General features: G+C 40.3%; 1 protein-coding gene across 3 annotated transcripts in view; it reads right to left on the bottom strand.

Annotated features, from left to right (window-relative positions):
• Positions 1-24,935, bottom strand: part of G2E3 (G2/M-phase specific E3 ubiquitin protein ligase) — a 70,398-nt gene that overhangs the window by 37,513 nt on the left and 7,950 nt on the right. For 2 of the 3 annotated variants that reach the window (XM_013057597.2, XM_045067641.1), the window contains exons 2-3: positions 5,799-5,839; positions 740-837 (exon numbers count right to left, since the gene is read on the bottom strand). In XM_013057597.2, coding sequence (XP_012913051.1) covers positions 740-837; positions 5,799-5,839 — 139 coding nt within the window. The remainder of the gene's footprint in view (positions 1-739; positions 838-5,798; positions 5,840-24,935) is intronic. The other variant, XM_013057598.2, reaches the window with a different exon arrangement.

The following is a 24,935-nucleotide window of genomic DNA, read 5'->3' as shown; positions in this document are numbered from 1 at the left end:
TGAGAGCCCCTGAGCCAGAACTACCCAGTTCAGCCAATACCAGATTCCTGACCCTCAGAAAATGTTAAGGATAATAATTGTTTAAGCTGCTAAAATTCAGGATAATTTAAGTGGCAATATATAACTCATACAGTATTAGCTGCAGTCTTGGCATGCTAAGGCAGTGATGGTGCCATTAATATCTTAAGACACAGACTCAGGGAGGTGAAAAGTTGGGGGAGGGAAGGGGAAACTCAAATGAAAGACTATCAGTACGAAACCACTTTTTCTTTCTTCCGAGTGACCCATAAATTCATCTACTTCCTTGCCCACAAATTTTTAGTACCTTTATTTAGAACTTTTCTTTCCAGGTTATTTGCAAAATAAAATACTTCCCTTCTTCTCCCTCAAGCTTCAAGCAACTCTTTTCTGAGATTTATCACTAGCAATAATGGAAAAAAAGAAAGTGATAAAAAGACAACTCCCTTAGAGACCTAACCATTTTTTCCCTTTTTTCACTTAGGCCCTAAAGGGTAGGCAAAAATAAACAGATAATGATGACAGATCTTCCTACATACATACCAAATAATTTCACAATCTTACAATTTAATAAATGAATAACCTTATTTTATACAGATGCAAAATGAGATCCAGAGAAGCAGAATGACTTATCCAATTCTCAGAAACCAGCCATCAAGATCTAATTGTCTTCTTTAGAAGAGTATTAAATTTCCAGGATTTAATTATAGATTATACTCACCAAACAATAATAATGTACAGTGAGATTCCATTTCTCATTAGTTTTCTTTTCTCCGTATTTATTAGGACAGTCATCATTTTTTCGACAAAAAACACAAGCTAACAGTGAAAAAAGTAAATAGATATAAAAAATATTTTTAAATTTTTAAAATAAAACCTATGGAACTGGAGCTTCTCTCAAGTGGTGTATTCAATTCTTTCTGAGAGAGCATATCACATTATATCATCAGTAACTTAAAAATTTCTAACACCTATTTCTAAAGCAATAAACATCATTGTTTTAGACTTTACATTTTTAAGTAAATTTTAATGATGAATTCCAGTGCATAATTAAAATGGCAACTTGTAGGATAACATCACAGAATGTAATGGATTAGGAAACTCCAAAACTCTTATCTCCCCACCTAAGCAACAAATTAAGCTGCCAAAACTGTCAGAATCAACTTTTCAGAAATTCTGAAATCTAATTTTAAAAATTACAAAAATTAGGAGAATGCTCAATAAAGAAACAGAATGGTAAATTCCGGTGAGCACTTTGTGGCATTTTATAACTTACCTGCCTACCATCCCCCACTCTTCATCTGAGCAATGAAGGGCCTTAGGTACGATGGCCCATGTTCCAGGTTTGCACTGTCCAAGAGGAGGTAAAAATGAACCTCATTCTTAAAGAAAAATGATTATGTGGTTTGATCTGTGTGGTGGATCCCTGAGGGATGGGCTCAGATGCCTGCCACTGTTTTGCCTGCCTCAGGACTTTCTCTGCCAAAAGCATTTAGGACTAGATGAAGCACCTGGAGTAAAGGGGAACAGACAGGACAAGCAGGTGACAGACCAAAAGACCAAGGAAAGAAGTTGGGAAAAGGAGATACATGGGTAAATAAAGGCTTTGAAAAGCTCCCACAGATAACAGGGAATCTAGAGGACGCACACACGCTCAAGGCTGGATGATCTTTATGTAAGCCAGTATGAAAAAAGAAAGACCCCCAAATCAGTAACAATTTTAACCTTAAAGAACTAGAAAAATAAGAGCATATTAAGCCAAAAGCTAAAAGAAGGAATGAAAAAATAAACACTATAGCATAGACAGATGACACAGAAAACAGAAACAATAGAGAACCAATAAAAAATGAAGCTCCTTTTCTGTAAAGATCAACAGAACTGAAAAAACTTTTTAGTCAGACTGACCTAGAAAAAAAGAGGAAATTCAAAACTTAGAAAAAATGCTACAAAATCAAAAGTGTTGTAGTGGCATAAGGACAGTGATACAGAACAACAGGAAAAGAGTCCAGAAATAAACATATATATCTATGGTCAATTAATTTTGAACAAGAATGCCAAAGTCGTTCATGGGGAAAAAAACAGTCTCTTCAATAAATGGTACTAGGACAGCTTGATAGCCACATGTGAGATAATGAAAACGAACCCCTACCTGACACCATATACAAAATTTAAATCAAAACAGATCAAAGATGGGGTGCCTTGGTAGCTCAATGAGTTAAGTGTCTGACTCTTGATTTTGGCTCTGGTCATGATCTCGGGGTGTTGGGATTGTGCTCTACATCAGGCTCCATACTCAGCAGGGAGTCTACCTAAGATCCTCTGCTGTCCCTCTTACAGCTCCCCCAGCTCACATTTTCTCAAATAAATAAATCTTTAAAAAAAAAAAAAAATCAAAGACCTAAATGTTAAGTACCAAAACTAAACTCTTAGAAGAAAATACAGGGGTAAATCTTTATAACCTTGGATTGGCAATGGTTTCTTAGCGATCACATGAAACCAAGAGCAAAAGTAAAAATGAAAAAAAAATAGATAAACTGGACTTTATCTAAGTTTTAAACGTTTTTGCTATCAAAGGACACTAAAGAGAGTGGAAAGACGATCTACAGAGTGGGAGAATATATTTGGAAACCTTATACCTGTTAAGGATCTAGTGTTTACACTTGATCTAAATTCTTTTAACTCAATAAAAACACAACCAATTTTAAAAGGGAACAAATGATTTGAATAAACATTTTTCCAAAGAAAAAATATAACTAGCCAATAAGCATATTGAAAGATATTAACTGTCTTTACTATTTTAATCATCAGGGAAATGCAAATCAAAACCACAATGAGCTATCCCTTCACATCCATTAGGATGGCTATAATCAAAATGTAAAAAAAAAAAAAGCAAATGCTGACAAAAATATGGAAAAATAGGACTCCTCACACACTGCTGGTGGAAATGTAAAATGGTACAGTGACTTAGGAAAAATAATTTGAGAGTTCCTCAAAAACTTAAACGTAGTTACCATGATACAATACTTCCACTCCTGGGTATATATGCCAAAGAACAGAAAGTGGATGTTCAAACAAATACTGTTTTTTAAATTTTAACAGTGCTTTTCTCAATAGCCAAAAAGGGAAAATAAACCAAATGTCCATCAATGGATGGATGAATTGGGTAAATTAATATGTTATATCCGTACAATGGAATATTATTCAGCTGTAAAAAGAAATAAAGTACTGGGCGCCTGGGTGGCTCAGTGGGTTAAGCCGCTGCCTTCGGCTCAGGTCATGATCTCAGGGTCCTGGGATCGAGTCCCGCATCGGGCTCTCTGCTCAGCAGGGAGCCTTCTTCCCTCTCTCTCTCTGCCTGCCTCTCTGTCTACTTGTGATCTCTCTCTGTCAAATAAATAAATAAAATCTTAAAAAAAAAAAAAGGTACTGATACCTACTACAACATCAATGAGACTAGAAACATTATGCTAAGTAAAACAAGCCAAGCACAAGAGGTCACATACTTATGACTCCATTTATATAATAAATTAACTTTTCCAGAATAGGTAAATCCACAGAGACAGACAAAAAAGCAGATTGGTGGTTTCCAGGGACCAAGGAGAAGGGAAATGAAAAGTAACTGCCTAATAGTTTCCTTTGGGGATGATGAAAATGTTCTGGAACTAGATAGCAGTGATGGTTGTACAACATTGTGAATGTACTAACTGCCACCATACCGCACACTTTAAAATAGTTAAAATGGTGAATTTTATGATATATATATATATATATATCTAGATATATATATATATCTGTAACAATAATAATTTAAAAAGGCAAATCGTAGAGTCAGGGAGATCTGAGTTAAATCCGGGCACTACATTCTTGCTTGTCTAACCTTGGAGAAGTCACAAGTATAATTAAAAGGGCATGGTAGCTACATATAACCGAATAAACATTAATAAAATTATCAATCTTTTCTAACTTATGATGTTAATGTCTACAGATAATTTCTAATAACATTAATAAAACAATGAGAAAAATCATTGGCTGAAGAGAAAAAACCGAGAATCTTAAGACAGCAGATGAAAGGAGCTTGAATCTCTAAGTGATAGCATGGAACAGAAACTCCCCATTTGTTCCAACCCCTAACTAATCCACACTAAATTATAACATACGGAAGTAATAAACTTTTGTTGTGTTAAACCTGTAAGACCACAGCATTTACCTATTACAGCAGTTAGTTCTATTTACTAATTATTTAGCCAATATATGTAATCAAGAATGGATATCATGCATTGAAATGGTAAATTTGGCTAATGGTTAACAGGCTAATCACAAAATAGATTTCAGGACTGGAAAAAAACATCATGAACTAATATTTAATGTCTTTAAAATATCTCCCCTATATTTGCCCTCCCTCACTACAGGTTAATGAGATAAGCCATAACTGAAAGCCCTTTGCTCAATCTTTCAAAAGATTAAAACTCCCCCCTTTTCTGACATAAACTCCAGAAAATTGCCATTTGTTTATTGGACATCTTATACCGTCAGCTCTCATCTTAATTCCATCATCCCCAGTCCCTATACTCTTAGCTGTAAATGTGCATACAGCTATCAAAAGGAAAAGGAATACAAGGAATGAGCTGAGACTTGAGAAGAGAAGTACTGATGATGAGCACTGGATGGAGCTGCTTTTGCTATTATACTGCGGACCAGCAGCTTTTCCATTTGTTTCCTTTCCCTCTCTTCATCCAGTGTATGGAGATACTGGATGCAGAACAGACTAGGTTTTAGGCATGCATTTTTTTTTTCAGGCCTGCATTTTTATAAGTAGACTGCTTTTGTTCATATTTGCACTTAGTTGTTTTTTTAATTTTAATATTTAAAATTCAGTAACATAGTTCTGACTTCACTAAACTAAGATCACCTTCTAACTATGCAAATGATACTGGCTGTATTAACATGACATAAACACATTCATACAAGTAAAAAACTAAGTCAATCTTAAGGAAGAATAAGAGTAAGGGTAGTATTTTCAGTCCACAAATACATGAAGGTAGACCATGAATTACTAAGTTTCAGAACAATTAGCACAGTGGACAGAAGTCTACTGGTAGAAGCAGAAAAGCAAAGTAGAGGGAGAATTAAGAGCACAAATTTCCTTACCCAACATGATGTGGAGTTAACAGATACTCTCTATCAGTGATGGTCAAAATAGGGTTTTAAGTATATTTTAATTTGTGAGGGAATAAAAAATAAATCTTAAAAAGGGTAGATGAGAGGAGTAGTGGCAAAAGAATATAAAATAAAACAACTTAAATTTCTCATTTTCCATGGTAGCAAATATATACATACTGTTAAAACTAATAAATGAAGAAATCAACAACTAAAAGCAAAAGTCTCTGAATCTATTTTAGATTGTTGTGGGCACCTACAGATGAGTTTTCCTTTTCATGTGAAGTTTTGTTTAAAATGTTTAAACAATTTTAACCATAGTTTAAAATGGTCTCACCTGCATTTTTCCTTATATAAGAAAGTCATACAAAAAGCTGATAAATACATATAGAGAATACAAATAAAATTTGGCAAATTGTCCCCTTACAGCAGATTTTTGTTGAAATGAATACATGTAATACTATACTTTCATATATGGATGAATGAACAAAAGCATGGATTAGGGAACTCATTCCTATATTTTGAGTCAGAATTCTAAAAAGTTTTTGTAATAAAAAAGCAAGAATAAAATATCTTAATGTTTTAAAAATTATATTTGAAAACGTTTTAAGTATTTTACTTACCGAGATTTTGTGAGGCACCAGGCTTATTTTCATTCATTTTACTAGGAAAAATGAGAACATACAATACAGCCATCTTAATTTCCAAAGTTTCAAATTATCCACCTTAATAAAATTTAGTCACTGCATCATTACAAATAAGTTGTATAATTATTTATTTCCCTAGTACTTAATTTTCCTTCCCTTTCACATATCTAAAACCACTGGTTTTCAACAAACATGTTAAAGTCTGGGATCAGTGTTAAAATCAGAGGAAATGGGGGTGCCTGGGTGGCTCAGTGGGTTAAGCTTCTGCCTTCGGCTCAGGTCATGATCCCAGAATCCTAGGATCGAGACCCGCATCAGGCTCTCTGCTAGGCAGGGAGCCTGCTTCCCCCTCTCTCTCTCTGCCTACTTGTGATCTCTATCAAATAAATAAATAAAATCTTCTTAAAAAAATCAGAGGAAATGTTTTTTAGTGGTCAAGAAGATTAAGATGACTACTGGGATTTAGTGAAAAGACGTTAGGACTTAATGCACCAAAAAGACCTACGTTAACAAGTAGTTTAGACCTCCAAATTTCCAGCTGAACATTTGAATAGGTTAAAAAATATTGTAATTACATTAACCTAGAACCTAAGCCCATTTGACACATAAAACAAAGCCTTTTTTTCCTTGCTATTTTAGAACAAAATTAATTATTTTCAAACTACAACTCCTATGTAAGTCAAGAAAATCTGTACTTTATTTTTGTTTATAACTATCAGGAGTTGTTCATTATTTAGGGAAAAAAAAGTTGCATCATCAATAGCAACGCCACTGAGTAGCCTACAAAACAATCCTTACCAAGCTATATTTGTGGCCTGCATTTTCAGGGATTCTTCACAGAGCTGCAAGAATCTGCCATATCATATCTTCTAATAGAACGTTCAACCTTGTGCATACTGAAAGACAGTGATCTGCCTGTCTCCTCACTCCCTACTATTTAACAAAGTTACTCATATCCATTACTGAAACGTACCTTTTCTAACTGTTCTCTAGTTTGAAAAGATCAGAAGAACATTACTTTACCAAAAATATATAAACAGCCTACTTAAAATGCTATGAGATTCAAGTAGACAATGTATGTGTAAGCTCTTGGAATTTAAGTAGAAAAGAATAAACTTAATAATGCTACTATGTAAATAAATGTAATCTCATTTTAGTTTTCACACTGATGCTCAGAGAAGTTAAATATCTGTCCAGAGTCAGAGCTCATTAAATGGGAAAAGACTAACCCATAAATGAGTGACTATGCCACTTCACATGAAAATAGTAAGACCACAACAAATAACACAGAATATTAAATGGCAAAGAAAGGACAAAACCCCCCTACAAAAATTACTATCAAATTCCATCAATGCTTTTTTACACTTTGGAATTTATATTTCATACTCATTGTAAGAACTGTTTTGGGTTTAAATACTGATTTTCTCATATTACTTTTGTGTTTTTAAAAAGTCATAGTCCGGGGCGCCTGGGTGGCTCAGTGGGTTAAAGCCTCTGCCTTCGGCTCAGGTCATGATCCCAGCGTCCTGGGATCCAGCCCCGCATCGGGCTCTCTGCTCTGTGGGGAGCCTGCTTCCTCCTCTCTCTCTGCCTGCCTCTCTGCCTACTTGTGATCTGTCAAATAAATAAAATCTTAAAAAAAAAAAAAAAAAGGGCACAGTCCAAATTTGGATCATTTTGTCTCCAAGCCTTTGGTAGTCCCTGGATCGTCCTTACAAAAAATCATATGTGCCAACGAGATTGGTAGTTCTTAAAAGAATCCATTAAACAGGAGTGCCTGGGTGGCTCAGTGGGTTAAAGCCTCTGCCTTCGGCTCAGGTCATGATCTCAGGGCCCGGGATCTAGTCCCGCATGGGGCTCTCTGCTCAGCGGGGAGCTTACTTCCCCCTGTCTCTCTCTGCCTGCCTCTCTGCCTATTTGTGATCTCTGTCTGTCAAATAAATAAATAAAATCTTAAAAAAAAAAAAAAAAAGATCCATAAAACAACTAAAGAGCCCCACAGTAATTAAGCTTTGCAATTAAGTAGGTCCAGCCTATCTTTCCCAACTCCTCCCCACAACTATTCATGCAATATTAAAGTAGTATTTTAGTGTTTTCTAGGGGCACCTGGGTGGCTCAGTTGGTTAAACATCTGCTGGCTGAGGTCATGAGGGTCCTGGGATTGAGTCCCCCCATCAGGCTCTCTGCTTAGCAGGGAGTCCTCTTCTTTCTCTCTCTTCCCATCCCTCTACCAATTCGTCCTTTCTCTTTCACTTACTCCCTCTCAAATAAATAATATATTTTTTAAAAAAGTGTTTTCTAGAGGTTTTTTTGTTTTGTTTTGTTTTGTTTTGCTTTAAGAAGCATGGCTTTTACTCTACAGGCATATGACAACACTTTTGATATTTATACATGTTCCTACAATGACTGCAGACTGCCTCACTGGCCAAAGTAGGACCACAACCTGATTTTATTTTAATTGTTTTTAAAGATGTTTATTTATTTATTTGTCGGAGACAGAGAGATCACAAGCAGGGGGAGCATCAGGCAGAGAGAGAAGCAGATGCCCCGCCGAGCAAGAAGCCAGATATGGAACTCAATCCCAGGACCTCGGGTTCACAACCCAAGCTGAAGGCCGACCCTTAACTGACTGAGCCATCCAGGCATTTTAAAACATTCTAAAAGATGTATGTAGATAGGGGTCCATCTTAAAACTGATGAAATACAATAAATACAAAAATAAAATGCCTCTTTTATTAGGAGTTCTTTATAATTCAACTTCCTTTTTTCCCCCAGTTATATTATTTCTATTGCTTCAGAGGTAGAATTTAGTGATTCATTGGTTGCATATAATACCCAGTGTTCATTACAACAAGTGCCCTCCTTAATTTAATGCCCATCACCCAATCATCTACTTCCCCTACCCACTTCCCCTCCAGCAACCCTTAGCTTATTTCCTAGAGTCCAGCCTCTATAATTCAACCTCTGATGAATTCTCTATAAAAATCTATTCAAACATAAGTATTGAGGAAAATTCCATAAACATAACTGTAGTTCACCTAAACATAAAAATTTTAATTTATAAGTGATGTTTAATCAATATCCAATAACAAAGATTTACATCTGAGAGCCACTCTCTCCAGTTTATAATTCCTTACCTTCCCCCAAATTGCAACTGTTTTTTACTTTAAGCTTCGTTGTAACTCAGAATAATGATTGAGGTCCACAATACAGACAACTTCAATAAAGATATCTTAAATTCTCTTAATGACCTTAAAGCAAACATTAACCACATATTACTTTGTATTATGTTTATTTCAATTCTTTTAATTCTTCAGCTACACTGGCAATCCCTTGAGGGTAATATTCCTGTATCATTCAGCACAGTGCTAATACATTTTTTTTAAAAGATTTTATTTATTTATTTGACAGACAGAGATCACAAGCAGGCAGAGAGGCAGGCAGAGAGAGAGGAGGAAGCAGGCTCCCCGCCAAGCAGAGAGCCCGATGTGGGGTTCAATCCCAGGACCCTGAGATCATGACCTGAGCAGAAGGCAGAGGTTTTAACCCACTAAGCCACCCAGGCGCCCCAGTGCTAATAAATTTTTTAATATGACTGATACATATTCCAGAGATATTGATATGACAAGCAATGTTCTACACTACATTTTCTATGTGGCTACATCTCTTCCTGTTCCCCTTCCCACCGCAAGGACCCAAGGCATCTGTTGGTGGATAGTGGGATGAAGTTCTATCTAGATCTTTGTAACATATCAGATAATTATGTTACTTTAGGAAAAAAGGTGTCTAAATTTTTTGTTATTACTAGTCTCAGAATTCTGCACTAAAACAACAGCTTTCTCCTAATTACAAATAAATATAAAAGAATTAAAAGTGAACATCAATCTTATGTCACACACACACACACACACACACACAAATATCATAGAAGTATGTAGAGGACCATGCTGAAAAGCCTCCAAATGTCATTGGCTATAAGCTGATCACAAGAAAGATCTCCAATGCTAGCAAAACATGTAGGGGCAAGATTTTTCCTATGTATGCCAATACCTAAAAAGTACTTTATATAGTTTTTCAAGTGTATTAATATACACAATTCCACATAGACCAATGGAACAGAAGTAGAAAGTCCAGAAATAGATCTTTCTCCACTTATTCAATTTTTAACAAAGGTAACAAAGCAATCAATGGGGAAAAGAAAAGCCTTTTCAACAAATAGTGATGGAACCTCCCTGGTGATCTAGTGGTTAGGATTTGGCGCTGTCAACAAATAGTGATGGAAAAACTGGATATCCATATGGAAAATAAATGAACAAATGAACCTTGATCCATACTTGGCACCATGAAAATACTAATTTTTTTAAAAATACTTTTATTTATTTATATGAGGGAGAGAGAGAGAGAGCGTGCACAAGAGGGGGAAATCCAGAAGTAGAAGTAGACTCCCTGCCAAGCAGGGAGCCCGATGCGAGACTTGATCCTGGGACTCCAGGATCATGACCTGAGCCGAAGGCAGTTGCCCAACCAACTGAGCTACCCAGGCACCCCTGAAAAAATAATTTCAAATGGATCATAGACCTGTGTAAGCTACAGCTACCAAAGTTTTAACAGAAGAAGTAATAAATTACAATACTTAAAAATTAAAAGCTTCCGGGATGCCTGGTGGCTCAGTTGGTCTGCCTTTGACTCAGGTCAGGACCTCCTAGGGTCCAGGGGTTGAGTCCCGCATGGAGCCTGCTTCTCTTTCTGCCTGCTGTTCTCCCTGCTGTGCTCTCTCTTTTTCTGGCAAATAAATGAACTCTTTAAAAAAAAAATTAAAAGCTTCCATTCATTAAAAGATATGACTAAGAAAGTAAATAAGTATGCCACAGACTGGGAGAAAGCATTTGTAAAGATGTATCTGACAAAGACTTGTACCTAGAATATATAAAGAACTCCTACAACTCAACAAATACAAAGCAAACAATCCAATAAAAAAAAAATGGGCTAAAGACATGAACGGACACTTCATGAAGAAGATAATGTGAATGGTTAACACATGAAAAGACGCTCAACATCATTTGTAATTAGGATAATAAAGATTAAAACCAAGGCACTGCTGGCTGACTCAGCCGGTAGAGCACTGAACGCTTGATTTCAGGGCTGTAAGTTTGAGCCCCAACGTTTTATGTAGAGATTGCTTAAAAATAAAATCTTAAAAAAAAAAAAAGATTAAAACCACTATGACAGACCACTTCATACCCTCATTCCCACAATAATGGATAAGATTAAGAAGACTATCAACACCAAAGATTGGAAAGGATATGAATCAACTGAGAAACTCACATAAATTGTTGGTGGAAATTTAAGAGTGCAAGTTCTGGCACTTTCTTAAAGATTAAACATATACCCAATACACTAGTCTTTGATGCAGGAATTTCACATCTAGTTACTTTTACAAGAAAAATAAAAACATAGATAGAAACCTTATGCAAGAATGTTCATAGCTTTCTACACGATACTCTAAAGCTGAAAACCACTAGTTTACCACTAAGAAAATGGATAAACAAATTGCAGTTTACTGATAAAATACAATACTACTTAGCCACCTGGGTGGCTCAGTCTGTTAGACATTTGCCTTTAGTTCAGGTCATGATGTCAGGGTCCTAGGATTTAGCTCCACATCAAGGCTGCTGCTCCACCGGAAGTCTGTTTCTTCTCCCTCTGCCCCCCCCCCCCCCCACCCCATGCTCATGCTCTCTACCCCAAATAAATTAAAATCTTTTTAAAAAGTACTACTTAGCAATAAAAAGGTAAGTGCTGTAAGATGCAAAAAAAAAAAAAAAAAAAAAAAAAAAAAAAACCCACAAATGAACCTCAAAGATATGATGCTGAATAAAAGTACTACATACCATTCATATTTATATTATTCCATTCATATGATATTCTGAGGCTGGCAAAATTAATCTACCATGAAAATATCAAAACAGTGCTTGTCTTTCAGTCAGGGAAATGGCTGCAAAAGGACATGAGGAAACTTTCTGATATCCTATTTTTGTTAAGAGGACCTAAATGATTAATGATACAGAGAAAAAATTTCAATTTCCAAAAAAAAAAAAAAAAAAACACAGCTATAGATATGGGTTTTCTGAACACAACATTTCTCCTTCCTCTTAATTTTGTAGTTTTCAAGAAAAAACACCATAGGTCCACTGTGTAGTCCAGATCTGATGCTGACTCCTTTAGTTTACACACAGCTCTGGCTTTGCCTGACCTTATCAAAACACTAGTCATTTAAATTTCACCTAAATTTCACCATTCTCTACAATCCTTTCAGAAACTGTTTTACCCTTTGTTTGGTAAGAAACCCAGAGGTTCCTCTTGTCTGCAATCTCTCTCACTACAATGAGTTAATAAACCTAACTTTACCACATTGCACAGGTTTATCTCTGGTGGTTTTAGGCTTTTAGGTCACAAAACAAACAATTGCTGAATATTATTCAGAAGTTCTGTATACTATTTTCATAACTTTTCCCTAAGTTTAAAATTATACCAAAATTAAAAGCTACCCCCAAATTGGATGTTCTAAAGACTAGTACATAATCCATACCTTCTATCAGTTGATGTTAGCCTATCCCCAGATCTGAAATAAAACTTTTTTTCTAAATCCTGAATGATGATCACTTTCAGTCTCCAAAACAAAACTTTAGCCAAAGGAAAAAAAAAAAAAAAAAGAGAGAGGGCATCTGGGTGGCTCAGGTCGTGATCCTGGAGTTCTGGGTGAGTGGCGGAGTGGCGGGCTCTCTGCTCAGCAGGGAGCCTGGCTCTCTCTCTCCCTTTGCCCCTCCCCCCGACTCATGCTCACACTCTCTCTCTCTCAAATAAAATAAATAAGTAAAATCTTAAAAAAAAAAAAAAAAAGAAGAAGACTATTCACATATTTTAAAATTGATTTTATCATTTGTTTTCCTTCCAGTGTATGAACTTTGAAACTTCCTAAGTGGAAGCCAGAGAATATGCTGATCAGGTCCATCTTACCGATGCCACCCTGCCTGCTGGCGCTCAGGCGGTCCCAACCATGGAGCCTGAATGGGACTACCAAGATGGCCAAGATCATGCACCAAGACCGCATGATCCAGTGCCTTACCGCCGGCATGCGGGCTGCCTCTAATAAGGCAGTCAACTATGATAAACTTAGGGAGGTAATTCAGGAACCTAATGAGAACCCGGCCATGTTCCTTAACCGACTTACTGAGGCACTGACTCAATACACTCGCCTAGACCCGGCTTCTCTGGCAGGGGTGACTGTTTTAGCTACTCACTTGTTTCTCAGTCAGCTGCCGACATTCGGAAAAAATAAAAGAAAGCGGAGGAGGGCCCTCAGACTCCCATTTCTGATCTGGTGAAAATGGCATTTAAAGTCTTTAACTCCTGAGAGGAGGCAGCAGAACTTAAGTACCAAGCCAGACTCCAAAAGAAGATCCAACTGCAGACCCAAGCCCTGGTAGCAGCCCTGAGGCCGGCAGGTTCCGGGGGTCAACAGAAGGGAGCACCTAACCGCGTCCCTCCGGGAGCCTGTTTTAAGTGCAGAGCCGAGGGACACTGGGCCCGTCATTGCCCCAATGCAAAAGCGCCTACTAGGCCGTGCCCTCAATGCCACATGATGGGCCACTGGAAATCAGACTGCCCCAATCTCGGGGGATTCCCGGTGCCTCCACACAGGGGAAACCCTGAGACGGTAAGTCCTGCCTTCCAACTTCTCAGATTGGAGGATGACTGACGGAGCCCAGACTCAGACACTCCTCTCACCCATACCGAGCCCAGGGTCACACTCCAGCTAGCAGGTACGTCCATTTCCCTTCTGTTGGACACGGAGGTTACCTGTTCTGTCCTGCCTTCCTACTCGGGTCCAACTCATCCCTCCCCAGTTGCAGTTATGGGAATTGACGGTACTTCCTCCACTCCAAAGGCCACCTCACCCACTACGTGCAGCATGAATGGGTTCCCCTTCTCACACTCCTTCCTCCTTACCCCTTCCTGCCCCGTTCCCCTACTAGGCAGGGACATCCTCCACAAACTTCAGGCCACCATTCCTCTCTCTCCCTCCCCCTCTCTCACCTCATCCTCCCTCTGCTCCCCTCTGACTTGTCCCCTATCCCTGACTGTCTCCCCTCTGTAGACCCGCAGGTATGGGACATTTCCAGGCCTACAGTAGCAACCCACCACACCCCAGTCAGGATACGACTCATGGACAAGTCTACATTTCCATCCGGCCCACAGTTCCCTATCTCTATGACCCCCGGGGAGGACTTAAGCCCATCATCGACCGCCTCTGGCAACAGGGTCTCCTTATCCCCATTAACTCTCCATGCAAACCCTGATCCTCCCCGTTTAAAAGCCCTCAGGAGCCTATCGCCTTGTACAGGACCTGAGACTTATTAACAAGGCAGTAGTCCCACTCCATCTGGTTGTGCCCAACCCCTACACTCTCCTTTCCAATGTTCCTCCACACACTACCCACTTCTCTGTCCTGGATCTCAAGTTCGCATTCTTTACTATCCCCCTTCATCCGGACTCCTATTTCCTCTTCGCCTTCACCTGGGAGGACCCGGAAACGCATGTTTCTGGACAGCTAACCTGGACAGTCCTGCCCCAGGGCTTCCGAGATAGCCCTCACATCTTTGGTCAGGCCCTGGCCAAAGATCTCCAACAGTGCACCCTCACGGCCAGCACTCTCCTCCAATATGGAGATGATCTCCTCCCCTGCAGCCCCTCCCTCCCTTCCTCTCAGGAGGATATTGCCACTCTGCTCAATTTCCTTGACTCCAAGGGATACCAAGTGACACCCGCCAAGGCCCAACTCTGCACTCCCTTGGTCACCTACTTGGGAATATTACTAACTCCCACTTCTAAATCCCTTACAGGAGACCATATCTGCCTTCTACAGAACCTACAACCCCCTCAGAACGTGGATGATATACTGTCACTTCTAGGACTGGTGGGCATTTTTAGACACTGGATCCCCAATTTTGCCATTCTGGCCCGGCCCTTATACATGGCCGTCAAAGACACACACCAGGGACCTCTAACTGACCCAGGCTCCATCAGACATCTGTTCTACCAGCTCAGGAGCCACCTCATTTCAGGACCAAGTCTGGCCTTGCCTGACCCTTCAAAGCCTTTTCACCTTTTCACTGACGAACAGTCTGGGCTGGCCATGGGCTTTCTGGCCCAACCAACTCTCCAAGCAACTAGATGTCAACACCCAGGGATGGCAGCCCTGCTTCTGGGCCCTAGCGGCAGCTGCTTCTCTTACTAAGGAGGCCCTCAAACTTACCTGAGGACAGTCCCTCACGGCCTTCTCCCCACATTGACTAATGGACTTAGTCAGCCACAAATCCTTGGCACAACTCACTCCTTCCGGTCTCCAACTCTACCACCTGCTATTCACAGAAAACCCCCAGGTCACACTCTGTCTCCCCTCGCCTAAATCTCGCCACTCTTTTGCCAACACCTTCGTCTACCCCCACTCCTTGCCACTCCTGCTCTCAACTCTCTCCCTCCCATCCAGGACTTTCGGACCAGCTGCTGCCTAACCCTGATCGCACTATGTTTGTGGATGGGAGCTCCCTCATAGCTCCAGATGGAAGGCGACACACGGCCTATGCAGTGGTCACCCTGGATGCAGTTATAGAAGCGACCCCCCTTCCTATTGGGACTACTTCTCAAAAGGCAGAACTCATGGCTCTTACCCTTCACTTATCTGAGGGCTAACGGGTCACTATTTATACTGACTCCAAATATGCTTTCCTTATTACCCATACTCACTCTGTCCTCTGGCGAGAAAGGGGATTTCTCACAACCAAGGGAACCCCCATAGTCAATGGGCCTCTTATTGCCAAATTCCTCGAGGCTCTCAAGTACACTACTGAGGTGGCTATTGTCCACTGCTATGACGATCAGGCCTCCAAGGACCCCATCTCTTTGGGGAACAAGGCTGACTCTATTGCCCGACAAATGGCCTTAAACTCCTTTCCAGCCCCTCTCCTGTTTCTCAACACTCCTTACATTCCCTCATACATTGATGAGGAGACTTGGGCCCTCAAAACATTAGGTGGCAGGTTGCGTGACAAGGGATGGTATTTTGTCCATGACAAAATTGCCCTCCCGAACAGCCTAATCCACACCCTCATTACTGACATCCAGCAGTCTCTCCACATCGATCCAAAGGCCCAATACGAGTTTCTCCAACCTCTCTTTCACCAACCCCTTCCTCCAAAAGACCATTAAGGAGGTACACCAGGCCTGCAGAACCTGTTCTGTGGTCAATGCCCAGGGCAGCCTCCACAGACTGGGACCCACCCACCAGCTCCAAGGGCATCAGCCAGGCGAGGACTGGCAACTTGACTTCACTCACATGCCTCGACACAAAACCTTTAGATAGCTACTAACTCTTGTGGACACCTTCACAGGCTGGATGGAGGCATTCCCCACTGCTAGGGAAACAGCAGACGTGGTCGCCGCCATTCTCATTGAGCACATCATCCCGAGGTTTGGACTCCCTCGAACCCTACAATCGGACAACGGAGCAGCCTTCATCTCCAGCATCACACAACAGATCTCCGAGAGCCTCAACATCACCTGGAAACTCCATATTCCCTATCACCCCCAATCCTCTGGTAAGGTAGAAAGGGCCAATGGCCTCCTCAAGGAACAACTCACCAAACTCACTCTTGAAACCCATCTCTCTTGGCCAACCCTTCCCCCACTAGCACTCACCTGCCTTAGGACCTCCCCTCCCAGCCCGTCAGGACTCAGCCCCTTTGAGCTCCTGTAAGGCAGGCCCTTCTTACTCAATCACAACCTGCCTGCCTCTCCTCCACTCCTCCTATCCTATCTGCCCTATCTGACCCTCTTCCGAGCCCTCCTAAGGGCTCATGCAGATTCAACCGTCCCCGTCCCTGACAGCCAGGCAGAGACTTCCCCCAGGCCCTAAATCCTGGGGACCAAATTCTCCTACGAGAACTTCACCCAAAGTCCTTACAGCCCAGGTGGATCAGCCCCCATACTGTTAATCTCACAACTCCCACAGTGGCAAAACTCCTAGGACACCACCCATGGGTACACATTTCCAATCTAAAACCAGCCCCACCAAAGGATGGCTGGACTTCCCAAACCCTGGGGCCAATGCGGTTGTGGATTTCCGGCACTTCTCCTCACTCTCTCCTTCCTCCTAACCCTCCCTAGCCACTTATCCATCACACTAGAGTTCAGGTGGCGCTTTTACCTGACAGAAAACTGGACCCATGGGGAAAATGCACAGTCTAGCCTACTAGCTACCACCGATTGCCAGCCCGGAGGGGTGCCAGGCCTCTATCAACTTCACCTTCCCCGCCTTCCTTTCCATTTGGCGGGGGCACTCCAACCCTGCCATCTGCTTCATCTATGACCAAACTCATCCTAACTGCTGAATATACTCGGTCCAGACAAACAGGGGCTGCCCACATACCTACTGCAAAATGCATAAGGCCCGACTAGATATTTATGGAAACCAGAGCTCCCAATATCACTTCACCACTGATGGGAATAGTGCTTGGTACCTCACCATCCCGGACCCTTGGGATCCACGATGGGCTACTGGAGTTGAGGCCAAACTTTACACATGGCCCTCTGATTCATATCCAACGACCTCCTTGCACATCTACCAGGCCTATGTTAGAAACACTCCCAAAAATCCTCAGGACCTCTAGAGCCAGTCGCAGTCCATCCAGGCCCAAGAACAAGCAATCCGAAACGCCCTACTCCCCTCTCCTACTCAGGATTCTGATCCATTTTCCTGGCTCAAAATGATTCAACAAGGCCTTACTCTGACCAACCTTTCCGGTATGGGCAACCTGTCCCACTGCTTCATCTGTGCAGTTCTCGGGGCCAACGCGGTACCCTTACCACACCCTTTTGAAATAACCACTCTCACTCTTACCTCTTTCGGCACCCACCACTCTACAGGACATCCCCTATTTGCTGATCCTCAAAACCCAGTACTCCCATTCTGCTACTCATCCCCAAACCCTTCCTTATGCAATTTGACTAATTCATCCTCCCCTACTCATGCTCCTCCAGGAGGTTTCTTTGTCCGGGAGGTTTCTTTGGCACTCTGTCGAAAACCCCCAAGTTCTCAGACACCCTCCTATGCATCCCAATATCCCTGGTCCCCCAACTAATCATCTACACACAAGCTGAAGTGCATATCCTCACTGACCCCCTCCAGCGAACCCTGGTTAATGGGGTCTCCTTGGCATCTTCACTGGGCTGGGCACCAGGGCCCTAGCTCACTCCATAGATGCTACCAGAGATTTATCCGAATAGCTCCGAACAGCCGTGGAGGCCTCAGCTGAGTCTTTGGCATCCCTACAACGACAGATTACCTCAGTAGCCCAGGTAGCCCTACAGAACCAGTGAGCCCTGGACCTGCCCACCGCAGACAAGGGAAGAACCTGTTTATTCCTCAATGAAGAATGCTGCTATTATATCAATGAATCCAGTATAATCAAAACCACTATCAGTGCCCTGGCAAAAATCTGCAACTCCCTTGGTGGTCGGCCTCGCCCTGGAATAAACCCCTCTCAATGGTGGCTCTCCCCCTTAATGACCTGGCTCCTTCCAATCCTAAGTCCCCTTATTCTGCTCTGCCTATTAGCACTAATTGCCCCCTGTGTTCTTCGCTTTATTCAGGATCGCATCCGTGAGGTTTCCAGGGTCACTGTCAACCAACTCCTCCTGCATCCCTATTCCCACCCACCCACATCCGAAGGACCCTATGACAATGCCCCTTTGCCAGCAGGAAGTAGCCAGATCTGAGTCGCCACCCCTATTACACCAAAATGGTCAGAATGTTGGGTCGGCGGGCTCCAGGAGTGCAGGAGGAACAACAGAAATGACCACCAGGTCCCGCCGTCTTCCAGCCTCCTCCCCCCCTTTCCTTCACCCTTGAATCTCCCGCCAAAAGGATGTATGCCCAGGTCACGTCTCCATAGGTTACCCGATACCTATGCAGGAAACAGATAAAAGACCCCCGCCAACTCCGTCCCAGTGTGACTTCCCCCCACTCTGCTTTCCAGAGTTGAGGAACCTCGCCCGAGGGTGCCCACCTCCTCCCGGCACAACTTTCCTGGCTCCCCTTCTCCTGAGCCCTGAAACTTCGCCAGAGAGTGCCTTTAATAAATCCTGCCTTGCGCCTACCTCGCCTGGTGTCGTGTTTATCTCGCTATAAAACTTTACAGAAGAAGGAAAATAATGCTATGTAAATCTGTGTCTCAATTAACAGCCCTAGTCTCAACAGACTTGGTCTTCTAAATAATAGCACACTATTTTATCCTTCCTTGAGACACCATGAACAATTTAATGAAGAGTTACAAGAAGCCACTGTCAGAAAGTATTCTGAGTCTCTTCCACTACTTACCTCCATTTGGCCAATAAGTGATACAAAAGGTGAAGCCTGATTTCCCTCTCCTTGAGGGAGTAACTTGCTTCTACCAAAAAGGTACGCAGAAAGGACAATGTATGACTGGGTCATAAAAGTCACTGTGACTTCCTCCTTACTCTCTGTCATGGAGGAAGCTGTCAGGATATAAAGACTTTGAAGATGCTCCTTGGAAAGGCCTACTTAGAAAGAATGAGCCATTTTAGAAGCAAATCCTCCAACACCAATTAAGCCTTCATATAACTGATGACTAGCTAACAGAGTAACTTCATGGGAGACCCTAAGCCAGGACAACACAGCTAAGTTGCTCCCAAATTTCTGACCCACAGAAACTGTGAAATAATGTTTTTTGTTCTAAGTCACAAAGTTTTGGGCTGATTTGTCACACAACAACAGAAAACTAATACAATGAAGTAAGCCAAATTCCTTTCTTGTTACAGCTGGATGGCTATTTTTTGGTGAGATTTTCAGGATTTTCAATATATAAGATTGTGTCATCTACAAATTAAGACAATTTTACTTCCTCCTTTCTGATTTGGATGCCTTTTATTTCTTTTTCTTACCTGACTGCTCAGGCTAAGAATTCCAGCCACATTACATAGGAATGGTGATAGTGGGCACTCCTGTTTTAATCCTGATCTTACAGGAAAAGCATTCAACCTTTCACCAGTGAGTATTTTAACTGTGGGGTTATTATATTTGGCCTCTAATATGTTGAGATACGTTCCTTCTGTACTCAATTTGTTGACAATTTTTATCATAAAAGGATGTTAAATTTTCTTAAATGCTTTATCTGGATCTACTGATATGACCATTTGATGTTTATTTCTCATTCAATTAATTTGATGTTACACATTTACTGATTTGCATAGATTGAACCATCCTTGCACCTGGAATGAATTCCTCTTGATCATGGTGTATGTTTTTTTTTTTTAAATTGAAGTATAGCTGACATAAAGTATTAATTTCACATGTATAACATAGTGATTCAACATTTACAAACATTACAAAATGCTCATCAAAATAAATTACTCTCTCCATATATCACTGATTATATTTCCTATACTGTACTTTTCATCCCTCATGACTTCTTTATTTTATAATTCTAAGTTTGTACCTCTTAATCCTCTACACCTATTTTACCCATTCCCTCTCATACCCTCCTGCTCTGGCAACCATCAGATTGTTCTCTGTATTTGTTCTTTGTATTTAAAAAATCTATTTCTGGTTTTTTGGTTTTTTGGTTTTGTTTTTTTAGATCCCATATCTAAGTGAAATCATAAGGTATTTGCCTTTCTCTCACTTATTTCACTTAGCATAATACCCTCTAGACCCATGGATGGGTCTTTTAAATAATGCAATAAACATAGAGATGCAGGTATCTTTTGGAATTAAGTGTTTTCCTTTTCTTTGGGTTACTATCCAAATGTGGAACTACTGGATCATATGGTATTATGATCATTTAATGTGCTGTTAAATTTGGTTTGTGGGGTATCTTGTTGAGAATTTTTTCACCTATACTCATCAGGGATATTGGCCTATAGTTTTCTTTTCTTGTAGTGTCCTTATCTGGCTTTGGTTTCAGGGTAATGCTGGCCTCAGAAAATGAGCTTGGGAGTTCAAGATACAGTTTCAAAAAGACCAACAAACAAATGAAAGAAGGAAAGCTGGGGGAAAAAACCCACAAAACTGCGGAGTGTCCCTCCACATATGAATTTCAAGGAACCTCGGATAGTCAAAACCAAAAAATAAAAAGCAAGTGATTTGTACTTCTCAATTTGGACACGGACCGCCACAGTTACAGAAACTGGAACAGGTTAGCACTGGCATGAGTATAAACATATAGATCAAATGAAAAGAAGAGTACAGAACTAAAGCCATACATCTATGATCAATGAATTTTTGACAAATGTGCCATGACTACTCAATATGGAAAGAACCGTCTGTTCAATAAATGATGCTAGGACAAATGGGTAACCTGGAATGAAGCTGGATCCTTACCCTGCACTATATGCAAAAATTAACTCAAAACAGACTGAATGCTTAATACGTAAGAGCAACAAGTATAAAAATCTTAGAGGAAAACCACAGGGTTATGTAAATCGTTATGACCTTGGATTTGGCAATGGTTTTGGATATGTGACATCAAAGCCATAAGCAAACAAACAAAAAAGAAAAACAAACAAAAAAGCCCAAAATAATTTGGACTACACAATCAAGAGAATAAAAAGACAATCCACAAAATGGGGAAAAATATTTGGAAATTATATACCTGATAAAGAGCAAGCATCCAGAAATAGGTAAGAAACTTTTAAAACTCAACAACAAAATGACAACCAAATTTAAAAACAGGCAAATGGTCTGAATAGACATTTCTCTAAATATTTATACAATCAATAAGCACCTAAAGAGACATTTAACATCATCAGTCATTCAGAATATGCAAATTAAAACAACAATGAGATACCACTTGATGTCCACTCCCAGTGATTATAATTTAAAAAGCAAGAATAGATTGGTGCCTGGGTAGCTCAGTTGGTTAAGCATCTGCCTCCCACTCAGGTCATGATTCCAGGGTCCTGGGATCAAGCCCTGTGTCAGGCTCCTTGCTCATCAGGGAGCCTGCTTCTCCCTCTCCCTTTGCCTGTCACTCCCCCTCCTTTTGGTATCTCTCCATCAAATAAATAAAATCTTAAAAAATTTTTTTTAAAAAAGAATAGAGAGAAATTGGAAACCTCATATATTGCTAATGGGAATGTAAAATGGAGAACCTACTATAGAAAATAGTCTGGCAGTTGCTCTATACATCACATGTAGAACTACCATATCACCCAGTAATTACACTAGGTACTTACCCAAAAGAACTGAAAGCAGATTTTCAAACAAACACTTGTAAACAAATGTTTGTAACAATACTATTCACAATAGCTAAAAAACGGAAATAACTCATTTGTCCATTAAACTGATGGTATACAAAATGTGGTATATCTCTAGAATGTAATAGTCAGCTGTAAAAAAGAATGAAGCATTGATATATGCTACAACGTGTATGAACTTTAGAAATAAGCTATGTGAAAAGGTCAGAAATAAAAGGTCACATATTATATAATCCCATTTATATGAAATAAACCAAACACGTAAATCCATAGAGACAGAAAGCAAAATTATGGTTTCCAGGAACTCGGGGAATAGAATATATAGAATGATTGCCTAATGGGTATGAGTTTTCCTTTCAGGGTGATAAAAATGTTTTGAAACTAGATCAAAGTGATGGTGATCGTACATCGTACATTGTGAATGTACTAAACGTCACTGAATGGTTAAAATACTTAATTTTATGAGTGAATTTTATTTCAATAAAGCTAAATGTACACCTATTGTATGATGCAGCCAATAGTAATAAAGATGTGTTCGTAGTGGCTAAAAAATGTCTTACTCTTATAGCCAAAAGCCATAATAAACAACCTAACTGCCTATCAACAGACATTGGATATGATAAATTGAGGTATATTCATATAACGGAATACCTTTATTAAAAGTAAACTATAGGGGCACCTGGGTGGTTCAGTGGGTTAAAGCCTCTGCCTTTGGCTCAGGTCATAATCTCAGGGTCCTGGGATTGAGCCCTGAATCTTGGGCTCCCTGCTCAGCAGGGAGCCTGCTTCCCCCACTTTCTCTGCCTGCCTCTCTGCCTACTTGTGATCTTTGTCAAGTAAATAAATAAAATCTTTAAAAAAAAGTTAACTATATCCATAAATGGGTGATTTTACTCTATACAAATTCTATTACCCAAAAGATACATAAAGCTAGTATCTTTGTTAAAAATAAAGATATTTGCTTAAATTAAAAAGTAAAGCAGCATGTGAGCAGGTTGTTAAGTCCCTACTCCATCCTGACAGCAAGAGCTGAAAAGACTGAAAAAAAAAAAAAAAAAAAAAAAACCAACATTTTTTGGATCTGTAAAAGGTAGGGAGGGACCAGACAAACCACTGCCCCCAAGACAGGTGAGTACAAAGAGTCACAACTTACTTTAGCAGAGACTTACCAGCTGGAACCACGGTGGGATCCAGTGCTGGAGTAGGAAAACCTGAACTGTAATTGAGTAATGGCTGGAGACTCAGTGTTGACAATTTGAGAGTTAAAAACATCAGGGGGATCCAATTCTGGGGATTCCCCACAATATTATTGAGATTTATCACCAGGAACTTGACCAGGATCTCAATCACAATCCCATAGTAAATACCATGAAAAAAAAATCTTGTCATTCTGGCAGAAGAAGGGAAAAGGTACCATTCTGAAATATGTCAAAGCATTCCATTCTTCTCACTAAGGCCTGCCATCAGGAGAAACTAGTTAATCAGAGCCTAACCTACTAGGGTATTATCAGAACCTAACTGAACTGGGGAAAAGGAAGTAACTGACTCCAAGCTATTCTTGCCATCCTATCTCACATGAGGGGGAAGATGGGGGAAGTTGAGACATACATGTAAGTTCACAGATATAAGCTCATGAAAAGACTAAGACCTAATAATAGGACTACTGAACTCTTTCCCTTCACCCACACCTTAACACAACATTACTAACAGCCTATTTACAGCGATTTCTTTTACCTAGTCTGGCTATCAAGAAAAAATGACAAATCATTGTGGCAAAAGGCACAATTCAGACATGGCAGGAATGTTGCAATTATCAGACTGGGAATTTGAAACAACTCTGATTAATATGCTAAGGGCTCTAACAGATAAACTACACAGTATACAAGAACAGATGGCAATGTAAGAAGAAAGATGAAAATCCTAAGCAAGCACCAAAGAAATGCTAGAGGTCAAAGAACACTGTAACAAAAATGAAGAATGTCTTTGATGGGATTCCAGGCAGACCGGACACGGTTAAGTAAAGAACTTCTGAGCTTGAAGATATCTCAACAGATACTTTGAAAACTAAACAAAGAGAACAAACATTGAAAAAAGAAAAATAAAACAAAAAAAACAGAACAAAATATCCAAGGACCTTGGGACAATACAGAAAATGTAACATAAACATTTTGGGAATACTGTAAGAGAGGAAGGAACAGAAGGAATATCTGAAACAATTTTAATGATAAGTGCCTGGCTGGCTCAAATGATAGAGCATATGATTCTTGATTTGGGGGTCATGAGTTAAAGCTAAAAAAAAAAAAAAAAAAGCTAAAAAAAAATTAATGACAAGTCACTGTCAAACATCAAACCAGAGATCCACTATATTCAGAGAACAACAAACAGAATAAATGCCAAAAAACTATACCTTGGTATTTCATTTCAAACTACAGAAAATCAAAAATAAAGAAAACAACACCTTACTTACAAAGGAACAAAGGAAGGAATTACATCTGATGTCACCTCAGAAACCATGCAGACAAGAAGTGTTGAGGAAAAAAAAAATTCCAATCCAGAATTCTGTATCTTGCAAAATTATCCTTCAAAAGTGAAAAAGAAGGGGCACTGGGGTGGCTCAGTTGGTTAAGCATCTGACTTGATTTTGGCTCAGGTCATGATCTCAAGGTCATGAGATGGAGCCCTGCATCAGATTCTGAGCTGGGATGGAGCCTGCTTGGGATTTCCTCTCTCCCTCTCCCTTTGCCCCCCAACCCCAACTTGCACACATGCACACACTCC

Source organism: Mustela putorius, unplaced genomic scaffold (assembly GCF_011764305.1).
Source record: "Mustela putorius furo isolate JIRA1106 unplaced genomic scaffold, ASM1176430v1.1 tig00003898_pilon_pilon_pilon, whole genome shotgun sequence".
Lineage (NCBI taxonomy): Eukaryota > Metazoa > Chordata > Mammalia > Carnivora > Mustelidae > Mustela > Mustela putorius.
This window is presented reverse-complemented; position numbering and strand designations above follow the sequence as displayed.